This window comes from Micrasema longulum, unplaced genomic scaffold (genome assembly GCF_059751315.1).
Source record: "Micrasema longulum isolate JH-2025_06_02 unplaced genomic scaffold, ASM5975131v1 h1tg000011l, whole genome shotgun sequence".
NCBI classification, from domain to species: Eukaryota; Metazoa; Arthropoda; class Insecta; order Trichoptera; family Brachycentridae; genus Micrasema; species Micrasema longulum.
The window spans coordinates 624,190-637,326 of record NW_028277219.1 but is presented as its reverse complement, the minus strand read 5'-3'; the positions used below and the strand labels follow the sequence as shown (position 1 = coordinate 637,326).

General features: G+C 33.3%; 2 protein-coding genes across 2 annotated transcripts; one reads left to right on the top strand and one right to left on the bottom strand.

The window, feature by feature from the left end:
• Positions 1–288: 288 nt before the first annotated feature.
• UK114 (reactive intermediate imine deaminase A homolog UK114) lies at positions 289–5,862 on the bottom strand. The gene is made up of 3 exons (XM_088235801.1): positions 5,527–5,862; positions 1,872–2,101; positions 289–1,006 (listed from the first exon to the last, which is right to left on the bottom strand). The coding sequence occupies exons 1-3, from the start codon at positions 5,589–5,591 to the stop codon at positions 891–893; spliced, it is 411 nt and encodes a 136-aa protein (XP_088091927.1). The 5' UTR covers positions 5,592–5,862; the 3' UTR covers positions 289–890.
• A 2,400-nt stretch (positions 5,863–8,262) lies between these two features.
• On the top strand, positions 8,263–13,104 carry Pop1 (POP1 ribonuclease P/MRP subunit). The gene is made up of 4 exons (XM_088235516.1): positions 8,263–9,884; positions 9,967–10,334; positions 12,192–12,470; positions 12,620–13,104. Exons 1-4 carry the CDS (start codon positions 8,387–8,389, stop codon positions 12,935–12,937), a joined length of 2,463 nt encoding a protein of 820 aa, XP_088091642.1. The 5' UTR covers positions 8,263–8,386; the 3' UTR covers positions 12,938–13,104.
• Positions 13,105–13,137: the final 33 nt, after the last annotated feature.

Below are 13,137 nucleotides of genomic sequence, written 5' to 3'. Positions count from 1 at the left end.
TCATAGATAAACATAAATCTATTATACCTACCTAAATTGCGAGCGGTCACAGAAAGGGAAGGATTCAAGGGTACGTCAGCAACAAATGCTATTTACACCATGGGTACGACTCTTATGCTTCAGGTGCCAGTCCGAGGATTATGAAATATTCTAGCGTAAAAACACATTTTTAAATAAATATTTTAACGTCAACCATGCCGGGATTAGAACCTCTGATCTCTTGCATTGTACGCAAACGCGTTGACCATTTGACCACGTGGTTGTTATTTAATAATAATAAACTTGTTCTTTTTCTATCTTTATATTTTGTATAAAATTTATTACAGTATCAAAATAATATTATATGCCCAGGCGGATGATGCTATGTGCTATGCGTGTAATGGAACCAGAACCCTGGACGAGTGCTTTCGATTCGATCGCTACTCCTAAGTAAAAATCCTCTAATTGGAAATCGAGTGGAAATGAATCCGCCACGTGTACTTGTTGGCGCGTTCACCTACCATTTTTGAGATCGGATGATCGGAGGATCGAGAACCAAGGATTGGGTCCTCGATCCCTGACAGAGTGGACGAGAAATATTGGTTTTAAGGGTGGTTTCAACACTGCAAAATTTTATTGTTCCTAGACTCGTACTTGAAGAGTAAAAGTGACAGTTTATGAAATAAATATGATATAGATAGGTACGCTGCAATTGGAACGCATTGATAATTATTTTTTACTCGGTAAAATGGATAAATAGTGCAGTGCTCTGTGCACCATCAGGTGCGCACAGAGAAATGATTATGATCTAAATAATGTACTAGGTAGATGAATAAACATATTCAAATTTGAGATTTGTGACGTCTGCTGAATGTTTTGCGCTCTTCATTTTTGTTGTTAGAGTCGGGAAGTCATGAGACGACCTTCACGTCTCCTACAAGAGCAATAGCTTCAATCTCCACTGCAGCAGATAATGGAAGCTTCCCAACCTGGAAGGTGGAACGGGCGGGGTGGCTGGTCTTGAAAACTGCAAAATAACGCTTTATTTAATACTTGCCAGTTATTTATTCATATGACGTCAGACAATAAATGGTCCACCAAAATGGAATGTGGAGGAGACGGTATGATTATGAATAAGAGACAGATTCTATATGGCGAACCCAACATTGCACAATTCATAAAAATAAGAAGATTACAATGGTTGGGCCATGTGCACGGAATGAATTTTTATCGTACCCCCGATAAAATTATAAATACCACCCTGGAAGGCAAACGAAGCAGGGGCAAATCAAAATTAAGATGGCTAGATAATGTGGAAAGTGACATGTGAGCAATCGGCCTGACGAACTGGAGAAGAACCGCAGGGTGCAGGGAGGAAGAGACATTGTTTCATTATAACTGTGTGACATTATTTCGATATTACTGTTTGTCATTTTTTTGTTACTGCTGTCACATTATTTTGTGACTACTGTGTGACGTTGTTTAGTGAGGTACTACTGTGTGACATTGTTTCATAAGATACTAATGTGTGACATTGCTTCGTTACTACTGTGTGACATTGTTTCGTTACTACTGTGAGTCGTTGTTTTATACTATTGTGTGGCGTTATTTCATTACTACTGTGTAATATTGTGACTGCTGTGTGGCATTGTTTTACAACTACTATTTTGTTAATGTTTCGTTATTTCTGTCCGACATTGTTTCGTCACTACTATGAGACATCGTTTTATCACTATTGTGTGTCATTGTTTCGTTACAACTGTGAGACATTGTTTCGTTACTGCTGTGTGACATTGTTTCGTTAGTACTGTGTGACAATGTTTCGTTAGTACTTTGTGACATTGTTTCGTTACTACTGTGTGACATTGTTTCGGTGTGACATATTATCTTACACTCTTGGTAAACAGCGTTCACGGCCGGAAAATCTGCGATGTCATTGAGCATAATCGTGGTCTTCACCACGTTCTCGTATTTGGTTCCAGCGGCCTCCAGGATGTGCTGGAGGTTATGCAGTGCCTTCCTTGCTTCGGGAGCGGCACCTCCTGGTACGAGGGTGGCCGAGTCCTTATCCAGCCCCAAGACTCCCGATACGTAGAGGGTACGATCTGCTAACACGGCGACACTAAAAAGACGAAAGATATTATTCATTTAACATTCCTGCAATTCTTCCGTATTACGTACCTGACGTACCCTTTTCAGTTGAGGAGGTTTTTTTGTTGTTATTTATTGAATTAGACGAAAACTTGAAGGACTCTATTTTAATAATATCTGCGATATTTCAATACAAAAAACGCGTTATTTGGTTTGTACAACTTGCACTTTTTTTAATCAATAGTTGTTTCACCAATGGTATTATCGAATTCTAAAAACGCTCTTGTAACACTTTACTTTGTTTCACTAAACAGATTCAAATTATACGATTAAACGATAAACTTGAATGACTTCAGAATACATGCATAAGGTACATTTTTGGTTTTAGGAAATATGACCACATTTCTGATTATCGTAGGCAACTAAAATGGCTCAAAATTAGACAGCGGAGAGACTATCACTCCCTCTCACTTCTGTTCAATGTACTTCATAGTCCTAACGCTCCTATATACCTGCGTGAAAAATTTCAACGCTTATCAGTTCATGGTTTACCTCTTTGTTCTAATTCTCAAGGCACTCTCTTAATACCCATCCACAATTCCTTTTTCTTCTCTAACTCATATAGTGTCCATGCGGCTCGACTGTGGAATCATCTCCCATCCACCATCAAATATGTTACTACATTATCTCTATTTAAATCACGTCTGAAGAAACCTCTCCTTTCTCTTCCTTAACCTCTCCTCCTTTCCTTTTTTCCTCTTTTTTCCTTTTGAGTAATAGTTTTGATTTAAGGTAATTTATAAACAAATACGTTTATTTCTATTTTTATATATCTTTAGCTTTTTAATCTTTTTTTCTATTGAATATGTTCTGTAACTTGAATTATAAAAATAAAACTTTTATTTTATTGGTTGGTTGGAAGAAATTGCCATTTGGCAATAAGCCCGCCAATGTACAAATAACATTATGTACAAAAAGTTAAAAAATAAAATAAATAAATAGGTATTCTGTTACTCGAAAAATTAACATCAGATAGCGTAAATAGGTCAGATAGGTCGTTGACTATCTCGTAAATAAAATATACCGAATTATCTACAGACAAAAACCATTATTTATCATCGTCCATGCCTTAGTCTTTTAGACTTAGTTACGTATAAATAAGAGTCTGAAATACTACATAATATAGTACCGTCAAACGTGACAATTTTGCCCAGTTTTAACAAACTTTTACAATATCATATTTTTTTTGTATGGGACAACTCCTATCCATTTTGTTGAATAGTGATACTAATTATTCTGAGCATTTCTACAAGTACAAAACGTTTGCTTTTTTATATTTATGCTATTTTAGAAGACAAAACATGCTGGGCAAAATTATCTGTTATTAATTAGCTGTTATTTTTGGTTTTATCATCCTTATCATGCAGTTTATTACTACTTTTTGAGCGAAAAAAACTGTTTATGTTTAAACAATAGCATCATCGAGGCATCACCATTATAAAATCAATGAAAAAAACCGGTGGGCAAAATTGTCAACTATTTCCTCAAGTTTTCTAAACAATATGGATTTGTGGGCCAGGGTTGGCACATAATTGGATTTTTAACAAAACCAAAGGAGTTTATCTCTAATCCTTTTAATTTGTACGTGTTTGACTATGCATAATCCAATCATTTTTTTTTACAAACCATTTCAGTTCTGATGCAATTTTCGTAATTAAGGGAGCTTGCCCCCAAAACGATTTTTCTTTAAATGTGTATGTAGAAAAAAAAACTATCTTTATTTTTTTGTACAGCAGTGCAATTATTTTCTTGATTACCTATACTTTGAAATTGTATTTTATGTACAGAATTCATAATATTTTGTATGTTTTATTTTCTTCTTTAGACTGTTAAAAATATTCATACAAAAAAACATTTAAAATAAAAAAATAAGTCTCCATAATTTCACAAAAAGCTAGCAAATTTAATAAATAAAACTTTCTAAAATGTGGTTGGATATTCTTACATTTTTTAAAATGGTTGAAATTATTTTTGAATAGTAAAAATTTAAATTGGTTTTTGTATGACAATTTTTAATTTACTCACAGAAAATGACCCAATCTTGCAGTTTTTAAGATTGAATTTATGAAAACCTTGACGCAATATTACAGGTTCAGGTAAAGATTTCACTATGTTCCAATTAAATACATCAGCAATATCCTCAACTTAAGACCACACAAAGCTCCATTACGTTTGCGTCTTACAAATGACATAACAAAAATAAAATTGTAGTAGTTGATGCGCTGATAACTTAACCGACATAATATTTGTCATTTTGCGTATCAACAGTGTTAAACTTTACTAAAACAAAAGCGACTTTTTCACCGTTATTAATTTCAAGCGAATCAGACACTGTTTTTTTGTTTTCCTCGGCCGAAGATTCGGAGGCACGTTGTTCATATTCGTCGTAATGACTTATGATGAATGTCTCAAAATCTGTTGATTCAACAACTGAGTAGGCATCAAAGTCTGTTGTTTCCATGTCGCTATGACATTTTTTTCAATGTTCTCCTCTATAGGGTGTAGGTATCTTTTGATCCTGATGGCAGAGAAAAATCGGATGGATTGTTTACCAATTGCTGTGTGGTAGAAAAAGTTTAAATGAACAGAATAACTAGCCTGTCATTTTCAGCGTGTATTTGAGTTGAAATACCATCAGATTTTTAAATCTTATTTGTTAAATCTTTGGTAAAAAATCTGATTTATGGGCCAGTTTGAACAAAACATCCCGTTACCTCGTTTAAAATCATGTTTTTACCATTTACTTCATTTTCTTTTATATTTTCTACTTTCTTAGATAATATTTTTTCAATGTAGTATGTAGCGACAACCCTAGACGTGGGCAAAATTGTCAAAACACTAGCTAAGAAATCTAAGACAATTTTGCCCACTTAAATATCTATTGTGTTTGTTCAAATAGATATACAGAAATACGTTCTATAGCGTCTTTATTATGTATGCAATGAAATATATAAAACTTACTTGCCTCCTTTCAACATAAACTCCGCAACAACAAAAGTTTTGACAATATTTGTAGATATACACAAACAGACCTTCAAGTTTTACTTCAAATTTTAAGTGATCAACTGAAGCTGGCGGTAAACTAAATATTTAGTTTTGCCATGGAACTATCAAAATATACTTATCAAATGTAATTTTTATGAAACCAGAAACTTTTCTTACTTTAAAACTTGATTTTGTTAAGGATTTTGGCAGTGGGCAAAATTGTCATGGCTGGGCAAAATTGTCATGTTTGACGGTACTCATTAAGTAATACCTCATGTAATAAATTACATGAGGTACATGAGGTAGCTAAAGCTAGGTATTATTGTACTCTGCTATCTTGTATGGGTAATCATATTTATTGCATACTTCATAATATTATGGATTTACAGATTTACGAAGGTAGGTACTAACCTGTAAGGTCCAACGGGTTTGTAGGTATGTGGCGAGGTTATAATTTTCTTAATAAGAGTAGACATTTTTAGTTTAGTTTTAGAGTTAAAACTTTATAATATGATTTTTTTAAAAAAACACTTGATTTAACTTTTAACACCTCAGACAACAACAGCTAACTAATATTCTAAGTTAAAGCTTCGTAAATATGAATAACTGCGTTATTTATCAGTCAGTTATCTTGGAATATTTATTTATGTTCGTGAAATCCAAAGTTCACGTCGACTGACTTTTGTGGCATTAACGAAACGGATAACGCAGTTGACTTTGTTATCTTTGTACGTACCTACCTACTGCAATACCTACTTTAAATGTACAGTATAATCGAACTTATACTTAGGTACCTACATATTACTCGTTTCCATACAATACTATCTTAGTATTTATGTTGTTCACAAACCTTCTGCTATGCGAACAAACAAACAATGCTAACAATTATCATCACAACCGTGTTACCATCCTCGCCAAATGATTTAGGTTAGCTGCATTGATACTATCGTCTGTTACATGAAGGTGCCTAAGACGATCAGTCTTACGCTTCAGGTGCCCTGGAACAATAAAATTTTGTTATGCAAAAACACCTTTTAAATTTATATTTCGTATCCATCTTGCCAGGAATTGAACCCGAGACTTCAATTATGGTAAGCGAATATGATAACCACAAGGTTCCGTTCTTGGTCCAATGCTCTTCACACTGTTCATTAACGATGTGTCCAAAATTATTCACTCATTCGGATTACTTTCTCACTATTATGCGGATGACCAACAAATCTATTTTTACTGCTCTCCTCAAGATATAAACAATTTAAAAAATCGTGTGTCTCAATGCATCCAAACCGTCAACAACTGGATGTCATCAAACAGACTCAAACTCAATCCCTCTAAAACTGAGCTTCTATTGACAGCGACAAAAAAGCGACAACACCTTTTAGACCAATCTCCAATTTCAATCACAGGTTGTGATCTTACCCCTAGTACAAATGTTAAACTACTGGGTGTTTATTTAGATTCAGATCTTTCTCTTCATTCTCATGTCAATAAAACGGTAACTGCTGGTTTTTTCCATCTCCAACAGATCAAATCCGTGCGGAGAAATATTCCTATATATGCAACTAAAGCTCATGTAAATGCTTATGTCGTTTCGCGTCTAGATTACTGTAATGGAATATACGCAAATCTCCCAAAATATCAAACTAATAAAGTTCAATCTGTTTTCAATGCAGCAGCAAGGCTTATTACGGGAGTAAAAAATTATTCTCACATCTCACAACATCTTCGAGATTAACACTGGTTAAAAAGCCCAGAGAGAATAAAATACAAGCTGTGCTGGACAGTATTCAAATCCCTTCATGAAATGGATCCAAAATACCTATCGGATCTTTGTATTGGGGAAAATACATGTCAAAGAAAATTTACTCTTAGGTCAGCATTTGATTCAGGAAGAGGATAACTTGTCGAAATCCGGTGCTCTCTAAACACTAGATATGGAGATCGTGCTTTTGCCGCCGCCGGCCCCTCTGCCTGGAACCAATTGCCTTCAAACTTACGAATTATCGACAGTCCCAGTCAGTTCAGATCCCAACTAAAATCCCACTTCTTAAAACTATCATACCCACAATTTTAAATCTGGAAATATAATATATCACTTAAGTTTAGTTAGAATGTAAGTTTAAATATACAATTGTAAAGCGCCCTTGAGGTGATTTTTTACAAAAATGGCGCTATATAAATCAGCCAAATATTATGACCACTACTTTCAAGACCAACTTACTCCTCAATTTATTTTTTTCATAATTTTTACTTAAGGTTGCCATCGAGTCGGAAATGCTCGTATAACAGTCAGATTTTTGCCATTTTGATGAGCCAATTTTTAGTCCTAGAAAAAAAATCTATTTTAAGTCTAACGCGCACTTAGGTACCTTTAATAATAAGCGAATTACATTTTTTACCTCGAGCTTACTTAAAACATGCAGACGTACCAGCTAAATAATATTACCTACATACAGTAAGACAATATTGGGTTTGATATTTCTATTACAGCCACTGCCAAAATTACATATTAAAAAACATTTTATGTTACTTCATACTTCTGGGTTTCCTTAATATTGTACAATATCGATTGTTGTATTAAATATAATAATAAAGTCCACGTTGTCGCGTTAAGTATTTTTTGTAAAAAAAAAAATCACGCAATATTTTAACGCAAAAATATTCCCGAAACAAATTTGAGCGAGTTGGCTTTTGGCTCCGTGATAATATTTAGTCTGCTGATCGTTGGTGCAATGTGTATTCTTTACTTCAACACAACTTGATTCCTATTCCCTGTAATATCACTCCGAATTCTGAAGATTTCACATCTAAACGTGCATATCAATAGGTATCATTTATTTATTCGCGTGATCGGGAAAAGTAATCTATATTCGTATAAACCACTAAGCTATTATTTATTCACACACGTTATTATGTTTACTCCAATATCACTACAATATTACTACAATATCTCGCAATATTTTAAATAACGTTATCATCGTAAATTTATTTCACATTTAAAAACAATTTTTATTAAAATTACAATTACCATGCCTACATTTTCTCATTATTTTACCCTCATTCCGTTATTTATATTTTCTTTTCTTATTCTTTGTTGGAGTAGGTAACTCATAATAATTATGTAAGTATAGCAACACTTTTTTGATCAGTCTGACCAAACCAAATCTGACATAAAAATTCAAAATAAAACACGCGAGTTTGACGTTCGACATCAAAGTTTGGTTATGTTTATATAATTATTTTTTGGTAAAAATAATAGTTCTGTTGAAAAATGGAGGATTTAAAAGAAATTTCACAATTCGATTCATCCTTGGGTGGACAAGAGACTCTGCCAACTGAGGTGAACGTTTTAAAATTCGCAGCAGCAAGAAGTAAAGAGATCGCAGCAATGGCAGAATGTATTTTGAATCCGTGTCATTCTAAATTGGTTTTCCAATCTTTACCAGTGCACATGCGACGAAGAATTATGAGCCATAATTCTAAACGTTTGCCTAGAAAACTACGACAAGCTCACGAAGCGCAGTTACAAAAAAGTGGCCTTCCCACAAAACAAAAAAGGCCGTCTCGGAAGTACAGAAGAAGACCTAAAAACCTGCTTGAAGAGTATAACAGAAGGCAGAGAGAATATGTTTGGATGGAGACACATATTTGGCACGCTAAACGATTCCATATGACCAGTAAATGGGGCTACAAACTTCCAGAGGCGCCTTGTGACAAAGCATTTCGAGCTTGTTACAGAGCTGGATCTAAACACTGTCTTATTCAGGATGTATCTTACTACTGCAGCATCCAACTGAATGGTACTATGGAAGAACTGATGCCAGGCTTCAAAAGAATAACAAGTCCAAAGTGCGGGCTCGGTATTACTTCTCGGGCTTACTTCGATGGCAAAAGAGAAGGAAGCGCCTACGTATTCGACATAGATAAATATCCCTTCAATTGCATCGGAAAAGTTAACTTCCTTTGGAAACCAAATTCTGAGAATATCAAATGTGTGTGGATTTTTGTTCATCCCTCATTTTATCGGGACTTTGTAGCTATTTTAATAAAATGTTTTGATTTATCCAACAAAAACAATATTTCCACTATATCTGAAAGTAATTTAGCAGCTGAAAATGCTGTCAAGCCCACAAAACGCAGAAAGTTACGGCACAACTCGCGAGATGTTAAAATAAATGATAAATTAAACGATGAATATAAAAATGATAAAACTGTAAGATTATTTGAGCTTAAAGATGTTGTTAACAGATTCAGGTTAACGGGACCATTATCTCATGCTGTATTGAGCAAAGCTCTTATTCCTATTGCCAATACGGTAGAACGGGAAGATTCGTGGTTTAATAAACTGTGCAGTAAAAACCCAAATTTCTTAAATGTTCATGAAGTGCAAAAAAACTTTTGGTCCAAATTTCAAAATTTAAGCACTCCAGCAGAGTTGCCATGCAATTTGATTGTAGGTCTAAATGTCAAAGATCCAAGAATAAGTTTTCCTATTAAAAGAACGAAAGCTGTTCCAGAAGTAAACGATAACTTAAAGACGGAAGATTTTATTATAATGCCAAATAACATAAATAATAGTCCTCTGTGGGACCGGGACATGAGATATTCTATCAGCAATACGATTATTTCAAATTTAGAAATTAATAAGCTACGCGAAAATAATTCTCTGGTTCCGGGAGTTAGTAACATATTTTTGGACAGCATTCCGGGCGTTCCGATTATTCTTATACAGAGGCCGGGGAGTCAAAATTCCCAGTACAAAAGAATAGGTAAAAACAATCCATTAGTTTTACAAATTATATAGATACATACCTTAGTTTCTTAATCCACGTGTAAATTTCTTCTTTTTAGGTTACAATAGTGGCTGGGAAATCATTATTCCAAAAGGCTATGCGATGGCCTTCTGGATGTCATTTATTTTGCGGGGGGCTAGAGCCGGTGGTTTACGAGAGACTACCAATTTATATTTTGAATCAGGTTGCACTGAACTACAACCGGACACAATGGCGTATCGAAATGAAGCAGGAATACTGTCAAACTTACTCGAGAATAAATATTTTAGATTGCCACCAAATAAAAGAGTTAATTTTTCCAAATTATCAATTAACAGTCCATTCCTATGTCGATGGGAAATACTCATAAATGATTGGAAAATTATCCCTTCTGAAATGAAACAGTTTTCTATTCTAAGAGATAAAACAGTTTTATTGAAATTGCAGGTAAACAAAATTATTTGAATTTATAAATATATTCATTTTATGTATCTTTTATATTTTTTTAATTTTAAATCTTTAAGTAGGGCACATATTAACATATTCTTATGTGTGCACTAATAATAACATGTATAATAACTACATATATATATATATCAAAGCTGGGAAAGAAAAAGTTGCCAAGCGACATGTAGCAACTTTACATTTTTTTCATCCACAAAGAATCTGGTATTTTAATTTTTTATTTAAGTTATGTAGGAATCATGCCAAAACAATACATATGAATGAGATTTTTTTTCATTTCTCTTTTCCAGCGTCGATATGTACACGGTTTTTCAGGGCCAGACAGCGAAACTCCAGAGGAACATTCCTCATGGTGAGCTTTCAAAAAACCCTAATAAAAAATTTCCAAAAAGTCATTTTTAACAAAAAAAATGTGATCTAAAAATGTAGTAAATCCTTAATTTCTCGGACAAGCAGTCCCTCTACAGACCCCTACCCCTCCCCTACCCAGCTGCTTCCCTTGTCCGTGTCTGGTGTGTATCGCTTCATTGGTCAAATACCTTTTTTATCGCATTTTTTTGTCGGGAAGGGGTAGCTAGGGATGCTAGTTCGAGAAATTATGGATTTACTCTATTTTGAAATCATAAAAAAAAAAAAAAAAAAATCATAAATGACTTTGGAAAATTTTTATTAGGATTTTTTTTAAAGCTTACCATGAGGAATATTCCTCTGAAGTTTCGGGGCTGGCCCTGAAAAACCGTGTATTTAATTTTATTTAACATTATGTTGGTGGTACTGCAATACAGCGTAACTATCAATTGATTTTTTTAGCAGGGGATCTTAAAAAGTGTTTTGTTAATACAACATTTTGTGACTTCAAAAAAAAACTTTTTGAAACACTGTAAAATAAAACATTTGTCCGTGTGGAATAAGTTTATGTTCCTTTAATTATGTTTATTTTATTATAATATCAAAATTTTGAATTGGTCAACTATCCCAAAATCCCTCTCCTCCACACCTCCACTCTATTTCCTCATCCCTTAACCTTCTCAAGGGCTCTTTTTTTTTTTTTTTCTCTTGTCTTATATAATATATTATTTTTCTCTTTACTGTGTAACATGTTCTCTCATTATATTTGTGAAAAACTTTAACTGGATGTTTGAACTGTTTTTATATTTTGTATTCTTATATAACAGCTGTTGTTTTTCCTTAATAAATAAAAATAAAATAAAATACTACTTACGTTTTAAATCAACCAAAAATACTGCTGGACTATCATAAAAACTATAAAAATAGCAATTATTAAAAACTAACAGATCTTAATCAGTTCCATGGTATTGCAATATCACCGACGATTACCTTAAGTTTGAATTTTGTTCATCTTTTTCTTCATAAATGTTTTTTCCCCATATGGTAGGATTTTTTACTGTCTTATATAAAATCGAATTTGTGACTGCCATTTTTCTAAATGTATGTTAATAATTCATTTAACCAATTTTATTTTGGATGTGCCCCTGTCCAGGCGGATTAAGAATACAGATCTGTGTGAAATAGAACCAGAATCCTGTACGAGTGATTTTGACTTGATGGCTACTCGTGTAAAAATTGTAAAAAAATGAATAAGTTATTTCCTGGAAGGATCGACGTAAAATATTTGTTTCAAAAGTGTTTTTACACTAAAATATCTCACTGTCCTTGGGCTGGCACCTGAAGTGTAAGACTGATCACCTTACCTTTATATAACAGATTATTAATAGGAAACATTAGAAAATACGGGATAATATTTTTCTTCTTAATTATTAGGAAATACACTTTGAGAACCAAGTTTTGTTTTGAATATTTATACTATCAAATTTTAAGGAAATGATAAACACCAAACTGCTCAATCCTGAAATAAATTGGAACTCTAATTGCCTCGTACCTGTGAAGTTAAGGACTATGGGAAAGGGGCATGTTAAACATTTTGCTTTAATATGTGTTCCGAAAAAGGAAGATTCTCCTACAAGAAAAAGTTCCGATCTTGCGGAACCGCTCAAATCTGATAAAAATCAAAAATTAAGACACAAATTCAGCTTGGAGCATAAAACATTATTGAAAAAGCTGCGCAGAAAGGCAGTCAGAGTAAAAAGAAAAATTTTGGTAAGATGCATTCAATTAATTCGATTAAATCTAGTTTATGTTCCCAATTCAAATAATACATATTTTGCATTTTAAAATATATTTTCAGAACTTGAACATGCTCAAATTGTAATAAAAAAATTATATACCTGCCTATCATTTTCTTCTAGGCAAACTCAACAAGGTATGTTGATGTCGCAAAGCAAGATAATTCTATGATCATAAATGAATATTCCTGTAAGATGAGAGAACTGTGGTTGCCTTCAAAAGTGGAAAATGTCAGAAGACAGTGCACCAGAGAAGTTATGGGATATGTAACACACGGAGATTACAGTTTCACCGAGGCACGGAGTGTTGGAATTGGTTTTGTGGCTTTACCGAGTCTTCTTTATCTCGTTCAGAACTCTACAAGTAAAAGTTTAATCTTAACCAGAAATACTACAACACGACAATATCGTTATGCGGAAATACAAGTTATTTGTGATTAATACTGTAGGAATAGATGTTTTTTAAAGTTGTAATATTTCATTATTATTATTATTACACATAATATATATATATATATATTTATGTAGATACATAATACAGGAGATTATTGATTTATCAGGTGAGGTAAAAATAATCCCAGTTAATCTAAATATATTAGAAATTCTTCATATAAATATATATTTTATTTAATATGGTACAA

Coding starts and splice junctions, on each gene's coding strand:
- UK114 (XM_088235801.1), bottom strand. CDS start 5,591: ATGTCTACTCTTATTAAGAAAATTATAACCTCGCCACATACCTACAAA. Junction 2,102..5,526: donor AAACCCGTTGGACCTTACAG/GTTAGTACCTAC, acceptor TCGTCTTTTTAG/TGTCGCCGTGTTAGCAGATC. Junction 1,007..1,871: donor GAACGCTGTTTACCAAGAGT/GTAAGATAATAT, acceptor GTTATTTTGCAG/TTTTCAAGACCAGCCACCCC.
- Pop1 (XM_088235516.1), top strand. CDS start 8,387: ATGGAGGATTTAAAAGAAATTTCACAATTCGATTCATCCTTGGGTGGA. Junction 10,335..12,191: donor CAGTTTTATTGAAATTGCAG/GTAAACAAAATT, acceptor TCAAATTTTAAG/GAAATGATAAACACCAAACT. Junction 12,471..12,619: donor GAGTAAAAAGAAAAATTTTG/GTAAGATGCATT, acceptor ATTTTCTTCTAG/GCAAACTCAACAAGGTATGT.